Source organism: Prinia subflava, chromosome Z (genome assembly GCF_021018805.1).
Source record: "Prinia subflava isolate CZ2003 ecotype Zambia chromosome Z, Cam_Psub_1.2, whole genome shotgun sequence".
Taxonomy (NCBI): Eukaryota; Metazoa; Chordata; class Aves; order Passeriformes; family Cisticolidae; genus Prinia; species Prinia subflava.
In genome coordinates this window covers 100,125,383-100,146,334 of record NC_086283.1, presented here as the reverse complement: position 1 = coordinate 100,146,334, position 20,952 = coordinate 100,125,383, and the positions used below count along the sequence as shown (strand labels likewise).

Genomic DNA, 20,952 nt, shown 5'->3' with positions numbered 1-20,952 from the left:
AGTACAGGGTGATGTAATGGAACTCTAGCAAGACATGAGCAAGAAATGCATGACTCTAGCATGACTGCAAGAAATGCTGACTCCAGTGACACTTGCTTGTTATCAAAGCCAACAGTTTGTTCAAGTCTCATCTCAAAATTTTCAAATGGTAATAGAAATGTCACTCATCTCCTGATGACTGGGATTTCAGTAAAAAATCTGGGACATACATATATTATATATAAAATATGTTATCCTGGGTTTGCCTGGGGGGTCAGAATTAATTTTCTTCTCGGTGGCTGGTACAGTGGCTCTGTTCTGATTTTAGTAGGACAATAATATTGTTAACACACCGATGTTTCAGTTTTTGCTCCCTGGCCCTTCCCCAAAGCCAAGGAATTTTCTGTGTCTCTTGCTGTGGCACTGAGTGGACACACCAGAATCTGTGAGAGTGCACAGCCTGGAAAAGTGACCCAAACTGCCAAAGGGCCACTCCACACCAGAATGTGACACCCAGTGGATGATTGTTTCTGGGGATGGGCTGGGCATGGGCCAGTGGGCGGTAAGAAATGATGTTGTGCATCACTTGTCTTCAGTTTTATTCCTCTGTCTCTCCCCTTGTCATTGCTAACAATATTACAACTATTACAGAATAATTGGTGTTGTTACTGTTATTATATTTTATTTTGTTTCAGATATTAAACTGTTCTTATCTCAGAGTTTTACAGGGGGTTTTTTCTGATTTTTCTCTCCACTGTGGATAGGGTGGGGGAGAGAGGGAGCAGCTGCATGGTACATATTTGCCAGCTGGGGTTAAACCATGACGTGTGTGTATGTACGAATATCAATATATAATTATAAATATGAATGCTTGATATATGTTCAGGATTTGAATTTTTTTAGCTCAATTTTTCCTTAAAAAGGTCAAGAGGTACCAGTCTGTCAGAGGGCTTTGATTTTCTGGTCTTTTTTATTAGGAGATGAATGAAAACAAGTGATTGCCTGGAAAAATATTTCAGATGCAAAATTGAACAATGTTAGATGTACACATTGTCAGGCAGGAAAAATATTTAAGTGGGACTAATTCCAGTGTCTGATATTAGTTCAGTATATAGATTGTTGAACTTTCTCTCATCTGTGATTCTAGTTTATACCAGTAGGTCAAAAATCAAAACAAATCATATTTTTAAAAACAAAGGAAGTCCTGCTTAAGTAAAACTCCTTTTTATATTTAATGTTCAACAAAACTAAAGGAGGAAACGGGGGTGAAAGCAAACAAATATGACTTATGAAGAATATCTCTCCATTTATTCCAGGTAAAAGCTGGTCTGACTGCTAAACAGATTTACAAGCAAATTCAGTTCAAGCAAGTTAAAACTCCCTCTAATGGCAACTGGATAAAGGACACACTGAAAAAATTAAAAGCATCTCACTGCATTTGAAACCTATTTTTCATTAAGAAAATGTTGGTATGAATTCTTTTGAAAAGTGAAACTTTAGCCAGTGCCCAAGATTCTTTTAAATTACAATTTTTTACATTCCTGACGTACAGTTTTTATGAGCTTTGTAAGATGTTTTATGCAAATATTTACATATTATGTGAAATTATTTTCTCTAACCTGCCTGTTGCTTTAACAAACTGCCTCAGAAGAGCACTCAGGACAGATGACTGCTCCTGTACACAAAAAGGGTCCTGGTATTCTGCAACACCACAGTAACACTAAACACTTAGAGAGATGACTTTGTTACAGAATCTGAAATTCACAGGCAAAATAAGCACTTAACCTGTGCAGGGAGCATAATAAAATTAGAGAAGAATACTTTCTGCTCACAAATACCAAACAGAAATTGGTCCCTAGAAAACCATGAAAATTAAGAACAAACACCAGCTCCTTTCAATTGGGCGAGCACTGTGTATGGGATTAAAATGTTAAGCAAGGAAAGGAACTGAGGGATTGCCTGTTAGTACCAGTTAGATGTGCTGGCAGCAACATATAGGGGAAAACGAACAAAGTCACCAATTTAGAAAGCTTCAGCCTCTGTCATAATGAGATCTAGTAATGCTTTTTCCCATACCCCTGGGGCAATTTCAGTTCTCAGATAATTTCTGTTGGATATTCTCCTTTATTGCTATCTGTATTTTCTATCCCCACACACAGACATGGGATTAAAAAACTGAGATAACATTCTTTGATTTCTTGTTAGCAGTAATGATTCAGTGCATAATTTTTACAGCCTGAAGGTAATTTCAATTACTACAAAACAAGAATCTCAGGCTCCTGAGATTCAGCTCTCTCTTTTGCTGGTCAAAAGTGAAATGTTCCCAGAAGGGAAGTATTCAAGGGGGTAGAAATTCAAAGAAAAGTGAATTGAACATTTAAAAAAATGTAAAAACTAATTCTAAAAAGCAGATTTTTTTATTCAAAAAGTGAACTTCAAAAGATGCTGACTTTTAATCAAAAGCTCACTAGAGCCATTCCCCTCAAAACCAATCTAGGAACTCTTTAGTAACAGAAATATTACAGAGAGGTGTGGAATAGACTAGTCTTTTGTGCCAGCCTGCATACCCCTTCAGAATAAGAAAGGCATATGGAATCGGATCCAAACCTCACTTACATAAATATAAACTCTTGTGAATTCACATCAGCCTACAGGAACTGTTGTTGCCCCTTTCCATAGTTACTGGAGGTTCAAAGGAGAAATGACTGCTTACCCCAGCAACTTAAGCAGCAAGTCCATTTACAATGGCAGACAAAATAAAAAGTGTATTCTGAAAGGAGGGCACACTTGCCTGCAAGATGCTAGAAACATGAGAGAGATCAGTCTATGCTTGTAAGTAAACTCATTTTATTGAATGGTTCAAAGGTCTGCTTAAAATAAAAACACTTTACAGTCTGTACATGCAGTTTCAATTTTAAAAAAATTAAATTTGTCTTTCAGAAAACATGCATATTTATGTACATCATTTTGAAATAAAAGAAAGCATTACCATTTACTGCAGAAATTCCTCTTTAAAAATCTTTTAAGAGATAAGGCAGGCAGGAGCAATTCTGCAGAAAGCAAAGCTTAGAAACTCTCTACTCTGAAGGTAAAGTTTATTCATTCAGAGGCATTAGTAACAGCAGAAGAAGGTCGTTTAAGGATGGATTCAACTGAAAATGAGAGTGGCTCAGTTGTTGAGAGCTTTGTTGCGGCCTGCTTGGCCCCAAAGAAGTCTTTAGCACATTTGTCTACAGTAAACTTGTATTTCTGGTTCTCTTTAACAGCACACTCCCTGTATTTCTTAGAAGCATCTTCAAAAGTCTCCTTCACAAACGACATTGTTAACTCTGCTGTTGGAGCACCAGGAAACGTCTGGTGGAACAGTGACTGGAACGCACTGTACTTGAGCGGCGCAGGGGGTTTGGTGCTGCTTCTGCTGATCTTGCTCAACGCCTGCTCCTGAGGAGACAGAGAACCCTTATCAGACACCTGGGGGAAAGTCCTTTTTGGAGGGGAGAAAGCTGACCTCTCCCGAGCTTCCTGATGGAGGCACACTATCTCACTGCGTGGCTGCTGGATGTCTCGTGCGTGGCTCAGGGCAAAGGAGTTTTCCAGCTTTGGGGGCAGCACGTCGTGTTCAGCGTTGGGGCAGTCCTGACTCTTGGCATCCCAGCCCGGCCCAGGTCTGAGAGCTTGGACAGCAGTAGCATTCAACAGGCACTGCTGGTAGAGGAGAGCATCGCTAATGGGGCCACATTTCGGCCACACTAAGAACCTGGAAGGCAGCGGGTACTGCCTGTAGGTGGTAGCTACACTGACATTCGAAGAAATCAGTTCCATGTTGCTGGGTGCTGAATACTGCATCGTTAGATCGAGGCAGGCTGGTAAAAAATTGGAAAATTCCTTGTTGGGATTATCAACTTGAGCGGGGTTGAAGGCTGTTTTATACGAACTGTACTCAGCTCCACGCACCATACGGTTAGGGAGGAAAAGGGCAGCTGCTTGCGTTGCTTCCATCACGTCTCTCTCTTTATACTCTCTCTCTAGCATAATGTTCTCCAGCTCCTTATCGGCAAAAGCCCGTCTCTTTCTCATCCTGTCACTCACAGGAGGTGGCAGGGGCGAATTCCCTCCCAGGTAGGAGTCTGCTGGAATGGGACGGTAACCTAGAACAACAAAGCAGCGTTAGGGATTAGGGCACTTAAAGAAAAACACCAAGGCTGTGCTTGTACAGCAGCTCCCTGAGCAGGCACCGTGCTCCTGCTACAGAGCCTGGTCAGCATCAGCCCCTACAGAATTCACTGTGGCACAGAGGCTGAGCAATCAGGCTCATTCAGCTTTTTTCACACGTGCAGTATGCCTCAAAGCTAGCTGATTAACAGTTTTTAAAAAACGTGGTTCCAGGCAAACAGATCGAGGAGGGAGAAGGAAAAAAAAAAGAGAAAAAGGCAAAGCCCTACTGTGTATAGTTGTATTATGACTGGTATTCCATCACGAGGCTTAAAGAGAGAGATAACTATTCACTTTTAACACATATGGAAAGCATTCCAATATTTCATTTCTTCTGAACTAGAATTTCAATAAAACACAGAAATTCAGTTTCCAGCACATTCAATTACCGAGCTGCGTGGCTTAATTTAATATAACAGATAGGATCCAATCCTGTTTGCTCTACCCACACAAGCAACTCCACTGAATTAATGTAACTATTTACATGAGTCAGGAGAACAGGATTTTACCTGTTTTCACCTCCATTCCTCTCACACACGTTTTTCCCTTTTCCAAGGAAGATACCTATATCTACAGCTGGTGTCTTTTCTATTTCCTAAAGACGAATCACTATGTACACATTGCTAGAGATGGTAGAAAATCCCAAGGAGAACTAGGAGAAAAGAAAAAGATAGTTAAGATAAATTAGAGGAAAGAATACAGAATACAGAGTTTTCAAAAGAATGAACAGTAGATGAAAATTAGAGGTTTCTAAAAGGACCAAATATTAATTGAGCTTGAACAGGCAAAGAAAAGAGCTTTCTATTTCAGAAAAAAAATTGAATTGAAAAGTACAATGATTTATAGGGATATGGTTTAGAAAGTAATTAAAGCAAACGTGGGAACAAATATGTGCACAATCCCAAACAGATATGGGGAAAGAAATACACCCTTTCACTAAAATACCAATCTTCAAAATGTCATTCTTACACAGTTAATATTTTCGACGGTGAGAAAATTAAGCCCCTTATTTTGCAGATCTTACTATTGCTAATATCACAAACGGTACTGCTGTGTTAGGCGTTCAGACAAAAAGAAAAAAATTAACCAATTTATTCTTTTTGCTAGTTAATATGCCCATGATTAAACTGCCCCGCGAATAAATCGCTCTGCACTGCAAAACGCTGCTGGGTAGCCATGGAAAAAAGCTGCCGGCTTGTAACAGTAACTCTCAAATTTCAAACTACCGTTGCTAGCATTTCAGGCATTATTTTGGGCGGAGGGGACAAGGAACTGAAATTCTGGCACATCGATTCCAGCCTCGAAGGCCGGCAGCCCGCGGCGCTGGTAGCGGGGCGCGCTTTGACGCCTATTTCGGGACAGAACGCTGCATTCGGACGGGAGGTGCGGGTCAGCCCGGGGCAGAGCGGGGCTTCCCCGCTGCCAGCGGGAAGCCGCGGAGGGGCAGGGGATGCGCTTACCTTCCAGGATGCTCTTGGCCAAGAGGCTGGGCGTTCGGACGTGCCTCTGGTAGACGGCTTTGCGCTCCAAGTTTGCCTGCTTCCCCGTCAGCCCCTTCTTGTCCTAAGAGAGCGACCGGGTGGCGCCGTCAGACCGGGGCCGCCCGCCCGTCCCGTCCCCGCCCGTCCCGTCCCCTCCCGTCCCGTCCCGTGTCGCTCACCTCGGTGGCCTGCTGCCGTCGGAGCGCCACCTGCGCGGCCATGACGCGCTGCCGCTCCACCACCAGCAGGCAATTGGCGCACTGGCAGTCCCGCCAGCGGCAGAACCGCTTGTGTCCCTTCAGGCACGACACCACGCCGTGGTTGCGGCACCGGGCGCACTTGGGCGTGCGGCTCAGCTTCCGCGGCTCACCCCGCCGCGGAGCCGCCGCCGCCTCCTCGCCTTCCTCCTCCTCCTCCTCCTCCGGGCCGGCGCTGCCGCGGGGAGCGCCAGGTGCCTCGTCCGGCTCCCCTTCCAGGCTCTCCACGTCGATCTCCCAGTCGGCGCCCGCGCGTTCCTCAGCCATGGCTCGGCGGAGCTGCGAGAGAGGGGTCAGGCCCGCCGCCCCCGCGGCGGAGCGGCGCCGGAGCACGCCCGGCTCCCGAGGTGCCCGCCTGCAGCCCCGCGGGGATGGCACAGCCCGGTCACGGCAGAGCCCGCCTGGGATGTCACCTTCCCCCTCACCGTCAGCTCGGGTCTGTGGCGCCGACCCACGCGGGGCCCAGTGCAGCCACGACGGACACCTCCCTCTTTTCCTCCCTCTTTCCCTCCCTCCCGCCCCGGCTTGCGGGGAACTGAGTTAGCCGGCTGCAGGGAGCGGGCGTCTCCTGCTGCGGAGGATGCGGCAGGAACAGTCCCGGGGCAGTGAATGCCCCGCGCTGCGCCGCTACGGCTCTGTCCGGTCCCAACAGGGTCCTGCTCGCTGCAGGATCCGGAGAACCCTCCTGCCAGCTGCGCTCAGGCTCGGCAGACAGGCGGAGGACAGCTGGACTTCACACATCGCCGCTGCCCGCTGCGGCAGCCAAAGGCCGTACGAGCTCCTGGAGCTCTCCGCACCTTCAGACCCCACCTGCTCCCACACGACCGCCCCGCTCTTCCTTCTGCACACCGAGCTTACCAAAGGCAGGTGGTGCAGGAAGCGCTCAGCCCCTCGCAGCTCGCCGCTGCCCCAGACCGGCCGGGGACAAGGAAGACTCCCGATCCCCGCACCGAGAGGGCTGAAGGCTCCGCCGCGGCCGGGGCGCTGCTCCGTCGGGGCCGTGAGGGGCCGTGAGGGGCCGCGGATGCGCGCCGGGGGTGGCCCCGAGCGGCGCCCGCCGCGATATCAGCGCCCGCTGCCGCCGCCCGCGCCGCCCATTGGCCGCCAGCCTCGCGGCCGCAGCCCCGATTGGCCGCCCGCCTCGCGGCCGCCGTTCTGATTGGTCCGCGCCGCCCGGCCCCGCCCCCCGCGCGTGTGCCCGCGGGTGCGGGCGGACGCGGGGCGGGAGCGGGAGCGGGCGGTGCGCTCGCAGCGCGGGGCGAGGAGGGAGCGAAAGGAAGGGAGAAAAGAGGGTAGAGCTCGCCTAAGATCGCCTGAGAAACCCTCTCCGCAGGCTGGCGGCGTCCCTCTACCCGAGCGGGCCGGGGGCGAGGGTTTAAAAGCGTCAAACAAGCCAGCGCGCTGTTCGTTCGCGGTCGTTCCTGTTGCTTGACCCGCTAGTGGAAAGTACGCGCGGCAATGGTCTTTTTTTAAGAGTCTGAAAATGCTGCGGGATCCTTTCCTTTCGGGAATTAAGGCGAGAAAAAATACACGCCTATGTTTTAGCATTCCCTCCCTTCAGAGGGAACGTTTTCCACCGCCACTGAGGTTCTTTCCCTAAGGAACTTTATTTCCCCTAAGTAATTTTATTCCCGCCCCTCCCTGGCGGAGGCTGCTCTTTGGGAGCTGGGTGATGTCCCTTGTGTCCCCAGTCAGAAAGCGATCGAAATTGTGACCCACAAAGTCCTAGTCGTGCCACAGAGAGACTAGAGCTCCGTGCTTCCGCCACTGAAAATAGGAATTCCCAAGAGGCAGAAATGGACAGAATACACCTCGGCCGCGTTCAGCACCGGACAGGAGAAAAACTGGTGAATTTAAGCGGATTTTACCCAGGAATAAAAAAAATTAAGGCATGCGGGAGAACATTAGTTTCCCACCAGTGTGTATCGATCGAAATCTAACGATACGCAGAACATACGGCCGAAACTAGTCTCCTAAAAAGAGAAAATATTTTGCCATTTCCCTGAGAAGCGCTTGTGTGTAATAAATACTGACAGTATTCATGTATATAATAAACACGGGCATCCTTGTCACGGTAAGCACACGGACCAGCTACCGGCCGCCGGTTCGGCACGGAAAAACCCTGTCCTTGCAGGCCTTGGGGACAAAGGCCACCGAGCCGGCGGGGGCCCGGCGCCCGGAGCTCCCAGCCCGAACGGGGCAACAGCCCCGCTGGCTGCGAGGAAGGAGGGAAGGTTTGTCCCCGGGGAGGTTTGTCCTCTCCGATCGGCACCGTCGGGAGAGCGGGGAGGAGGACGCGCATCCCCCCGACGGCAGGTATTATCCTTCTCAAAAGAGAGCCCGGCTACTGTTTGACTTACAAGCATGACTAAAAGGCAAACACCCAAGGAATTCCACTTTCCCCCTTGGGGTCCCTCTTAAAAGGCACAAGCATGACAAAGGACCTGCTAGGTTAGGAAACAGAAGTCGCCTTTGTCTGTAAACCGACACCAAATTACAAAGTACGATTCTGCGGTCCGCCGGAGTAAATTACAAAACAGTTCTCCTCCTGTTTACTTTATCCACAGGGAGCTGTGAAACCCAGCCACGATTTTAAAGCGTGTTTGTATAACTTTCTTTTCTGCTCCTGTTGTTCTCCTCGGCTCCGCAGCGCTTCTGAGCTCCCCTCCAGCCACTCCTCTCTCTGGAGTAAGGGCTGTCTCTGCCGTCCTCCTGCGGGACGCACCCTCGGAGAAGGCGGAGAGCGATCTGCGGCTCTGCCTTCTCCCCCTCGTTCCTCCTCCTCTGTCCGAGCTGCCGGCCGCGCCCGCTGCGGGCTGACACGGGCAGATGCAGCGCCGTGCCGTGCTGGCAAAGCTGCCGCTTTCCACGCGAGGGGAGCCTTTGAACAAACCCGCGATGAGCAGCTGTGCATCCACCTGCCCCAGCACAAATCCCCGCCGTGCTCTGGTGCCGTGGCGGGGCCGAGACCCTCGGCCAGGGTTGCCGAGGAGCTCCGGGGCTCCTTCGCTCCGGGCACCCTCTCCCTTGCCCACCCCCGCGCTGCCCAAGGCGGGCTGGGGCTGTGCCAGAGCCCGACGAGGCCGGGGATGGTCTCCCAGGCTGTGCCTCTTGCAGCAGCGCCCTTTCCCGGGGGCGGAGGAGCAGCCCCGGGGCTCTGCACCCTCTCCTCGCCCCCAGCGCTCGGCCCCGCTTTGCGTGGAGGCTCCGCGGGCAGGTGCAGCTGCAAGTGCCGCGGTGCCCCGCTCCTGGCCTCCCCTGCCCTCCCTTCCCCCGGGAAATTTATTAGCGGGGTTAGGGCAGGCTAACCAAACGGCAGCTCCGGGAGCGATTTCCCCGGAGGAATGCTTTGATCCTGCCCTCTCCCCGCGCCGTCGGGGGCAGATTGCAATGACAAACGCGGGCGATCCCGGCCGCTTGTTAGGTCAGGGATGCCACCGTTTAATCTGAAACAAATCGCCCCTGCCCAAGCCCCGCCCGCCGGCCCCGTCCGTGCCCTCTCCGGGTCCCGATCCAGCCCGGGAGCGGGCCCGGACCGAAGGGGTAACTCCGCGAATTACCGTAAATTTGGTACAGCGGAGATGTTGACATTTCGCGGATGATGTCACCTGCGAGAAGCAGAGGACTAGGATAGGAAAAAAGATGAAAAAAAAAAACCAAAACAAAACAACACAAAAAATTAGAGATAAACACCAAAAAAACCCCAACCAACCAAAGAAACGCCCCACAAAGACATCAATTTTCCCCGTGTTATCTGATCTGTATGAACCATTATTTCTTTTGCAGTTTTCTTTCTTCATTAAATTGTGGATTTACGTATGTGTACGTAAGACTCCCTCTGTCTCTTGTAAACAGCATTTAAGACAACCCTAGCACTAAAATAAACCTGGGTAAGATTTTTGTTCATGGCATGAACAGATTTTTGTTCATGAACCTTTCTAAACTGGTTGTACCTTGGAAGGTTTTAAACAAGCAAGATTTTCAGTTTGGTTTTTTTTGGGGGGATGGGGTTTTTTTTATATTCTGTTTTAAATGACCATTTAATTGCTGCCTAACAGATTTGTAGGTGCAGAGTCAGAGAAGAGATTTTCTGTTATTCCTATATGCCTGTCAAATGAATATAATAAATACACATTGTAAGGAGGTAAGAAATGTTGAGGTGATGTATTCACTATAGCACGATATGGAAGAAAAATTTATTGAACGTGTAATACCACTACCTTTGTAAGAATGTTTGCTTTGGCAAGGAGGACAAGGGTTAGCCTCTTTATAGGAAGACATGCTTATCATACTGGGATGATATCAAAAGCAGTTCAGGTGAACAGAGTAGAACTGCTGCTTCTGACACAGTTGGTGAAAGCCTGACAGGTAGTCTGGAGTCCTCAATGGAAGGATCCACATGGACACAGACAGCTTTGGATTGAGCACAGGGTGTGACATTTACCATCCTTCTCACCCTGGCAGCAGAAGGGATGAGGTCTCAGGAAGGGAGAGGAATAAACTGTAAAAGAAGGGCCCTTGTAAAACTGTAAAAGTAATAAATAAACTGTAAAAGCTCAGCCCTCTGTGGCTGGAGGCTCTGCCCGCTGATGTACCAAGGGGAAACAATTTGTCCCATGCCTCTGCAAACAGGACCACACAGTTCTGCTGAGCATTCCATGAAGCAGGAAAAAACACATCTCAATTAAACAGGACTGCCTCTTCTGCAGCCTCCAGATTCGTGGCCAGGGTATATCAGGGCAGGCCTAGAGAGACTTAGTCCAAACCCAACCCCACCCAATCCTGTGCCAAAATTTTGAATTAAAAGAAAAGAACAAAAAAAGGCACAAGGAGAGGTTTGTGTGCCATTTGTAGCAGTTTTCCTGTGGCTCATAAACAAGGCTGACCTTTGGTTTGCCAGCATTTAATAGGCCAGTAGACATTTGGCAGGTCTCTTGCTAAAATGTACCAGAAATTTGGATCAGCTCTCAGCATGAGTATCAGGAATCCACTATGCAAGCAGTGAGCACAGCAAATTGTCAAGTCAGCAACTAATACACTTCACTATAATCTTCCCAAATGTCTTAAGTAGTTTGGCAAATCTCTTGTTGCAATAAATTCTAGTGAAGTTTCAGGGTTTCTTTTTTTTCCCAACATATGGCCTTAAAAACTAACTTAGCCAAGAATATTTTTAGACTCAGTGCAAAGTTTGCTGGAGATGTTTTCTCAAAATTTGTTTGCACTCTGGCAGTTTTATTCAAATGTCAACCAGATGCAGAAAGTGTGGAGGTTGGGGTTTTATTTTACGGTCCTGGAAAGTAAAGGTCAAGTCTCTGCAATATAAATTGTCTTTCTGATTGCCATATTTTAGCAGAACAGCAAAAAGTCTTACTAATAAACTGGTTTGTGGTGTTTTGTTTTGTTTTTCTTCCCTCAGGATGCAATGTAATAACATGCAAAGTATTCTAAATGCCAGTAAGACACCTGCTAAATCAAATGAGTTGGGTAGGCTGTGCTGTGCTTAGCAGTAAAAATTCAGTAGTGTAACCACAGCTAGCCAGATTGTAGCATTGCAGTCTCTGAGCAGCCTTACTGAAATTGTTAGGATGACCTGAGGTAGCAATCAGCATGAAAAACAGCATCAAAATCTGGCAATATATCAGTTAAAACAAGCCAGCCAGCCAGACTCAGGCCAAATGATCCTTGTGGGTATCTAGGACACACTTGTTACACTCCAATTAGCAAGAAAGTTTGTAGAGCCATTTTTAGATGGGGATATTATACCATACTAATACAGGTGTCACACTCTGGCCCAGTGTGGATCCACCATGGAGTACACAGATGCCTGAGGTGGTAGAGGGAGAAGATGTGGTAGAGGGAGAGGGAGAAGATTCACTCACCATGGCAGAGTGAATGCAAGACAACTGGGCTCTCTGAAAATTGGCAGGAAACACACTGGGCTACATCACCACCTGTGGCATTTCCACCAAAGCTCTCATTCTGAGTTTCACCATCTGTCCTTGTGAGGACAAACCCTGAAAATCAGACAAGCTTGTACTGTAGCTCCCCAATCAAGGAGCTCAGTCTATGTGGCACATGGATAGGTACAGGTGCTGAGAACTCTCACTCCCGTGATTCTTGGACATCAGCTGGGAAAACAGCAAGAGATGTACTACCAATACAGCAAACATGATGCTGATGTGTCTCAAACTCCTCTCATAATTAAAAGAAGGCATGGGTGCAGTGTCTCCTTCCACAGGATTCTAGGTGATGTTTGAGGGAGAAGAAATTTCTGCTACTGCACAAATGAAATCAGAGCCCTTTTAAAATTATTTTTTATTTTCTTCTTGTTTGGCAGTTACTTCTGCACACCTTCTGTTTAGATATTTGAGGATAGATTCATCAATAGCAGGGGGAGAATCTGAGAGAATCAGTAAGCACACAGAGGACAGCAACAGAAATGTGTGTCTTTAGGAATCTGTAAATAGAACCCTTTCATTGGAGGGGGTTTAAGCACCCCCAAAAGACTGGCACAACTTCTCAGTATGCCACACTTGGTCTCTACAACATCCCTACTAAGTATTTTAGAGAGGGGATGAATATGACTCCTCTCAACCTCTGTCTCAGCTGCCATCATTGGGACCTCTGCTGTGAGGAGGCAGAGAGAAGTAGAGTCCCCTGGCAGGTGCAAAAGAGAGCTCCTTTATTGTAAAAATCAGGCCTTTTAAAGCAGTTAGGTTTTTATCAGCTACATACTTTTAAAATACAACAAACATCATCCAGCCAAACCACCATACACCATGATGTGAACATGTGGTGGATATATATAACTCATTTTTCTACCTCTAATTCAGCCGAGTCACCCCCAGCATCATTTTCTACTTAGCCAAAGTAACAGGAGTGAGCCATGATTTTACAAGGCCTTCCTTTTGTAAAGTTTTACCTATCCACAAAGCTCTGGCTCTTCCCAGAGTCGATACAAACTGAGGCCTCTGCAGGGGTGGTATTGCCATGACAGGAGGAGAAGCTGTGCCCTAGCTGGACACAACACCTACCTGCTAAGGGATATTTAGGACAATCTCATTTCCTGCTTCTCTTGCCCTGCTGTTGGTGCACTCCTGGTTGCAGTGCTAAGAGGTTTTGCACACACTCCTACCAGGCAGAGGCAAATCTTCCTGATCTTGTGAATTTGTCCCATGGCAGAAGGGAGCTGAACTGAAGTATCCATTCTTGTTCTGACTTATATCTGTGAAGAGGAACAGGAGCTGTAACTACTTCAAACCCATTTCTTCTCACAAGGGAACCTGCTCACTGACAGGCTTTAATTTGATTCTTGGAATAGATCCTGATCATGTCTCTAGGCAGAGAGCACCCCTTACCAGGCATTTAGCACTGTGGCACAAAACACGCCCACATGTCAGATTTACCTGGATGCACAGTGTTCTGAAATCATCAAAGAGAAAGCAAGCAGTACATTAAATGATTCATACAGCAGACAGACCATTGATAGCACCGAATTTATTGTAAGTATAGATTTAATAAATTATGTGTTTATTATTATAAACACAAATCTAGGTGAAAATCCAAGGCATAAAGTGTTCCCGAAAGGTGCAGCCACTGACTATTCTGGGATCAAACTTTTCCCTTCATTCCATACAGACACCCCATTGAAATCCTTGAGATTAAATGGGCATGAGCCTGAGTTTAACATATTGCAGATGTGTATATACATATTAAGAACATTGGATTCATTGTACTCTAAAACACTATTTTTCTTATGGTGTTTTTTCAGCACTTATGATTACTGGCAATAATAAAAGAGACTATCCCACAAAGTGCACTAAGATCATGTGACATAGAGAAGACACTGTCATCTACTTCATGATTTAATATCTGTGACACCTAGGTAATTCATGGTCTCTGGACATCCAAGATCATATCAACTATGCAGAGTGTCAGACTGTTCAGTGCATAAAATTAAATAATTCTAGGAGTAAAGGTCTTTAACCAGCTCTGCTGAAGTCAATAGAAAACCTCCTGTGCCAGCACCCCGGGAAATTGGGTAAAGCCCATATTTAATTAATTTTGCCTTAATGGGGAGACAACAGGCTGATCAGAGATTCTGCCTGCACTGCATGACCAGTTCACTGGCAGTATGATCCACAAAACACTGGGCTTTGAGAGTTTCTTGCCAGATCTTTTTGACTATTCAGCTCTTAAAGGAGATGGGAGGAGCTGCTGTGCCACAGAGCTGGGGCTGAACTGCCCTGCTCTCTTTGTTCTGCACACCTCCATCTCCTCTGTGACTTCCACCCAGGGGATATTTTAGTTAGGGACACTTTCCTAGTCTGAAGGGACATTTTCCATCCTGTAGCAGTCTGCAGAACAGCAATCTAGCATGTCAGACAGAATGTCCATCCAGTTGAACCCATCTGGTTTAATCACATACTAGAGACCTGGATGATTCACAACTGGGGGAGGATACATAGCCACAAATTACTAGTTCCCTCTTCTAAATAGGGATGAGAAAACTTTCAAATACATTTATGATAGCAAGACACTCACAAATAACTAGTTCAGGGGAAAAAAATCCTCTCAAATTTTTACCAAGAAGTAAAAACACGTGAGAATATACTCAAGGCCCAAGCCATTTGTCGTGGTGTATTTACTTGCAAAACATCACTCCAACACCATACCAGATTTTCATGTCATGATAATCAAGCTAATGCTATCTATAATCAGCACACCAAATGATGTTCAACAGCAGGAGATGCATCTAAGCTTCAAGTGCTAGTGAGTGAACTCTGCTGAGTTCAGAGAGAGGCACCATAAAATCCCAGCCATGAATTTGTGGAAGCAACAGCAGCTTGCCCACAACTTCCACAAAACCAGACTGCATCCACTTGGGGATAACTGCAACATGAATGTGACAATCCCTTGCTGTCCAGATTCCTTCCATATTATCTTTGGCTATACATCATGCATCTTAAAATCAATGGAATTACCATACATTAAAAGGAGCATATTGCAAGGAATTGCAGGGATGTCACTATCTTTCAGTACAAGGAAAAAAAGTTCCTGGGACCTAAAAATAAATGTTCATATAGTCAGGAATTTATTTTAATTAAATTTCTACCATTCTTTTTTTCTAGCTGAGGAACTACTTTAAGTCTGGGACAATCATATTAGTAAAGGTTTACAAACAATAAGATTTTCATTGCAACTTAACTGCAAATAACACGGATGCAAAGCAACACAAAAAGAATCTTATTTTCATTTGTGCAGGAGCAGAATGTGCAGCCCAACACAGAGACATCACTCCACAAGTGAGTGTGTTTGGCCTGCCTGCCTAGCAGCAGGTAACACACACAGATATTAACAAAGCTAGAAAACCGTTGTACACTATTTGAGAACTCTGTGTCATGATATAATAATGGACAATAATAAATGAGGCTCCTTAGCTCTCTTCTTTGGCTGAATAGCTCTAGCTGAGTCAGAAAAGACCACGTCTCGTTTTTCCAATGTGTACTTTTGTTAGGTCAATAGAGGGACTGTTATGGAGTGGTAACGTGAGCTGGGTAATGTGTGCAGGTTCTGGGGCTTTATTGTGTCCCTGCTATGTTAATTAGTATTAGGAACATGATGGATTGGCAACACGTGTATTTTCTGAGTCTTAAACCAGCCCTGAGAGTTTAGCACTCCATTAGTTACACATCACAGGAACCCAGGGATGTTTACTTTAAAAAGTATCACTTACAAGAATGAAACACTCTAATTCATTCCTGATAGGGGCTGTGGGGAACACCCGCCCAAGATCCAGGTTCTGCAGGACAATGTGCCAGCCCTGTCCAGGGTGACCCTGGGAATCCCACATCAAAACTTTCTCTGAAGCATCTCCTGAGGGAGTGACAGATGGGGAAGCACCAGCCTGGACAAGCAGAGGTTTTCTCTCCACAGCTGATCTGATAGAGAAGATAGGAGCTGGGAGTTTGGTGAGAGGTGTGTAAGACACATGTTTCAGTGCAATTGCTGTGCAGAAAAGAAATCAGAGGAACAGACAGGGCTGTTGCCTTCCCCTGGCCACTACAGCCCTCTCTCCCCAAGAAATGCTACCACACCAACAGACCAGCCAGCAAGAGAAATTTCCTCTCTGTAATCCAGAGGTGCAAATCAGCATGGAGGGGGATTCCACAGAATTCCAGAAGAGCCTTAGACCTTCTCAAAGGGCCAAGGAGAAATGGTAGCAAGAGATGTTGAATACAATTTTTCCATAGCCAAATCCAACAAAGTGATCCTTCCATGCACCAAATAACATAAACCCCTCAGCTCTGCTCCCTGATGGTGTGCCTCCCTGGAAAAATTCTGTGAAGTTTCCTGTCCTTCAGTAGTATGGGAGAAGGTCACTTGTCCCACATAATTCTTCCAAAGAATTCCCTCTTTTGGTGCAGTCTTTCTTTCTCATTACCTGCCAATTTCTGGGACAGCTGTCTTCCTTGCACATAGCTTTATTCCCCATACCAGTCTCCCTCACCTCAAACCTGGACTGGCAGGCTAATATTTGTTTTCTTACTATTACTATTACTATTAATATTAAAAATTCTCCCACAGAAATCTGCAAGTATGACAACATAAACAAAACAAAACAAACAAACAAACAAAAAAGAACAAAAAGAAAGAGATATCTTCCCCTTCTAGCAAATCACTCAGTAGCTACCAATTTTTCAGCCATTCTGTACTGCTGATTTTGGCAAATGGCCTGAAACAACTTTGTGTTGTGAATGTATGCATGGGATTACCCTTCATCATCACAGTTACAGAGGATAGCAATTAATAATTAGCAGAATGGGCTCTGGTACAGTAATGGACCTGAGGCTGGCCTGATATTTCTCACTGGTCCTTCAGTGTGGCTGACAGTACCTAGAAACCAATTACTTGTGCAGGAAGCCCTCAGATAGTAGTAGTTGTAGTTGTAATGAGTTGAGTTGTCTTTATGTATTACAACATATGTGTATTGCAAACCCCAGATGTGTGAACCCAAGTGGATGATTGCAATCAGAAAAGAAGTGTCAAAATCACTTCCAGATTGTCACTGAACCATTTCCACTCTACAGACCACGATTTTATACTCAGTGATGCCTGCGTAATGCGACAGAGACAATTTAAGTTAAATATTCATATCCATGAATTGGATTTGTTTGTGTCTTCCTGGCCACATATTCTTATCTATAGACAAAGCCACTTTCTCCTGTGTTCAGTTGTCTGTGGGTTAGAATATGTGGCCTAGTGAGGCCAGCACATTTACAATCAACAGATGTGAGACTGGCATCATCATGGTGATCTTGCCATATTGGCAGTCAAAAAAAAAAGTGACTTTACCTTGAAAGCTAAAGGTGGGCACCCTGTGTCTTGGTGGATGCAAAAACTTATTCAATATATTATTTTAACAGTTTTTGGTGCAACCATACTCTAAGGACTTCTGATTTTATTTTTTTTAGTGAACAAAATGAATGTTGGAAGTGACAACCTCTCTTAGTGGGTAAGATCAGAATGATCAAAATCAGGAGTATGATGATCACCTCTCACAGCTTGCACTCAGCCATTTTCAGTTGGGGTAATGATCCTTCAGCTCTTTAATATTAGGAGTGCAAACCTAATAACTTGCATTCTGCATTGAACCTTGCACACTGCAATCCTAAAACTTTACACAGCCTCAGAGCGATGCCGGAACACAGGCAGGCAAATTCAGTCATGATCCTTTTGCAGGATGTTGTGCTCTGCAGTCATTTCCTGCTTCTCACATGTGAAAGTAACAGACACAGCTAAAGAGGCTGAAATGGGCTTTATGGCTTGGCACATCTCTAATAAAACAAGAGCCTTGATCATATGAAGAAAGGGAAATAAACTGCAGCACTTCGGAACTGCTGTGGCAAGCAGAACATCTGTTTGTTACATTTTCCAGTGTTTTATTTTCAGTTGCCCATGACAAAGAATAAGAACTTTTACCAATGCAAACTATGCTCCATCATAAACACAGCACTGTCCTTTTGAGGTATACCTGGAGCACTATAAAGCAACAACTTTATTATAGGGAAGTCACAGAGAGTCAGAAATCAGGGCACAGGAAAGACAGTTTAGAACAGGCCACATTTTATGAAGAAAAGTATTTTACTCACAGGAAAGGGGATTTATTTCGTGTGAACACAGATACCTTAGGCAGCGCAAAGGAGAATTTGAGAAAAGTTTATTGTGGTAAAACATTCTACACTAGAGTTCTACACAAAATCCCTACAATGATATTAACCCACTGACACTCGTCTCAAGGAATGAATTTTGGTAACATAAACTTTACTCTGTGTTGTACATTAGCTCAATATCACTACTGAACAAGAAAGAGGATGTGTTCCAAAAATGTTATTGCTAATGGGAAAATCAGAAAACACCACACTCAGCAGTGAACTCCATAAGGAAATTCACTTGAGGCCACATCCAAGGTATTACTCTCCTTGGTTTAGTCTTCATTTTATGTGCACCACTGAAAAGTGTTACATAGTGAACTCACTTCACTGTAATGAAATGTTATTTTATTAAATATACCCTTGATGGATCTCTGGGTCAGCCAAAGACCTCAGAATGATGCAAACACAAAGCAAAGCAGTCGTCAAGTAAAATGAACTAGTCAAACTCAAAACAAACCATACCAAGGTATCACCATGCAAAAAAAATGCACTAGCTCACTCTACTGAGAAGAAGCCAAATATGAGTTTAGAAAATAAATCAATTTACACAACTATTTTTCAAAACCTTGCACATTGGAGGCAGGCAACCAGCTTTTCCCCAGAAACTGTCTCACAAAACATTTGTGGCCTTAGTATCCAAGCAAAAAGAGATTTACAAAGGCAGTGAGGCACTGTGTCTGTGTACTGCTTATTTCCAAAGCATAAAGCACAAGACCCAGAGCAAATAAGGTGAAAACTACTTGACATTACTGCCATCTCTCCCAACACTAAAGATTTGTTAAAGTACATGATATTAATTGCGTCAATGCAAGGAAAACATCCCAGTGCATATTCTTCCCATATTGCAGGAATGCTACTGAAGTGGCGGGATCTTTTGGGGTTTTTTTTCCAGCATCTGAAGTTACAATGGGAATTAGCAGAAAAGTAGTGGCAATGGGAAATTCTTATGCTGTTGGAGAGCTTAGCTGAAGTGAGATGTAGAAGAAATGTTGGAGACCTGCAGTTTTCACAGCTCCCTGCCTCCTGACAAGCCCATCCCTACATTTATTCTGGACACAGAGACAGTTAAAAGTACAGCAAATCAAACCCACATGATGACCTGCCCCTCAATCAGAATTGAGACCTTAGCATTGACAAATGGCAAGGCAGTTAGGATATTTTTAAGGTAAAGAGGATGAAATTCAAGCCTATCAAGGAAGACTGCTTCACAGACAGGATGTAATAGGGGTTGTTTGGCATCAAGAAAAAGATAGCCTAGGTAATTCTTACTTCCAGTAGATACACAAGCACTTTGTTTTGACTACAAAGTGTTTTTCATTGAAGAGTGTGAAACAAACTTCTACATCTGGTGTTAGTTCTGCTTTCCAGGCAGACTTACAGTTCACACTCTGATACAGCACACTGAAATAATCTAGTATGGACTATAACAAAGAGAGATCAAGATAAAAAGTAGCAAAAAAGAGGCTTGAGATGTCTAAGACCAAGGTGACTGAGAAAAGGTTTACATCTTCATATCAAAATGCAGATGCCAGTTAGTGGTCCAGCACAGCCAACCTCTGCTGAAAGGACATACACATCATCCACTGACTGACTGCCAGACATCTCTGACATTGCCAGACATCTCTGGACTGACCAGACACTAACTTTATATCACTAGCATCATTTAACTGCCTAGTAGCAAGAAAAATGTAACATTTTGGTTACACACTGAGGAAAACAATAAGTCTCTAGAGTGACACAGGAGAAAGGCAATATCAAATACCTTGAAACACTCATAGACCAGATGAAACAAAGGTTTGTCTTATGGCTTTGTCCTAATTTCAGCTGGGATGGAGTTAATTTTCTTCTCAGGACCGGATACAGTGCTCTGGTTTGGATTTAGTAGGAGAATAATGATAACATATGATAACATATGATGTTTTAGTCATTGCTCAGAGTGCCTAGTGTTAAGTAAGGGACTTTTCAGATTCCTATGCTCTGCCAGAGAGCAGGGACACAAGAATATGGGAAGGAGCATAGCTGGGACAGGTGACCCAACTGGCAAGGGGATATTCCATACCACAGAACAACTTAATTCTTGGTATTTAAATGGGGGGTAGTTGTCTAAGAGGAGCTGATCACTACGGGGGGACAGGTTGGGTATTGATAAGCTGAGGAACTGCGCCATGCATTACTCTTTCTCTCTGGTTTTATTCCTCTCTTTATTTATTTGGTTTTATTCCTCTCTTCCCCTACCCTTTTCATTGCAAGTGTTACTATTGGTTTTACCATCATTGTTAGCAGTGGTAGTATTTTAGTTTAGTGTAGTTTAGTTTGAATTTTTGAACTGTTCTTACATCAACATTTAAGGTTCCCTTTTTTATCCATTTTCCCTCTTATCTGGGGTTTGGGGGCTGAGCAAATGCCTGCATTAACTGACTGTTGGTGTTAAACCACAACAGGCTTCCTGAAGCATTCCTTCTTCATTTGTTGGGCCCACTTCCACAGTCAAATAGGATAATAGAAATACTCCTGACATCTTTGACTTCTTGTGAGAGAAGACTTCAGAGAGAAGCATGCAAGGCACATGGGAACTGGCTGGCTCTCCCTTGGAGCTGTGGGAGCTCTATGCCACCCGGGAGTGGGCAGTGCCTGCAGTGTTGCCTGCCTCTTGTCTTCAGGTTTGAAAAAAAACAGGTCTGGAGGAGCAGGAGCCCTGATGACACCTGCCCTGCCACCCACTTCTTTGCCACACTGAGCTGACCCCCAAGGCAAATGGCAAACTGAGCCCTGGGCAAGCTGTCAGAGCCATGCAGAGTTAGGGAGGGT

At 45.5% G+C, this 20,952-nt stretch overlaps 1 protein-coding gene across 1 annotated transcript; it reads right to left on the bottom strand.

The window, feature by feature from the left end:
* Positions 1-2,806: 2,806 nt before the first annotated feature.
* DMRT2 (doublesex and mab-3 related transcription factor 2) lies at positions 2,807-7,016 on the bottom strand. Its single transcript, XM_063423216.1, has 4 exons — positions 6,788-7,016; positions 5,852-6,208; positions 5,652-5,754; positions 2,807-4,127 (listed from the first exon to the last, which is right to left on the bottom strand). Exons 2-4 carry the CDS (start codon positions 6,194-6,196, stop codon positions 3,079-3,081), a joined length of 1,497 nt encoding a protein of 498 aa, XP_063279286.1. The 5' UTR covers positions 6,197-6,208; positions 6,788-7,016; the 3' UTR covers positions 2,807-3,078.
* Positions 7,017-20,952: the final 13,936 nt, after the last annotated feature.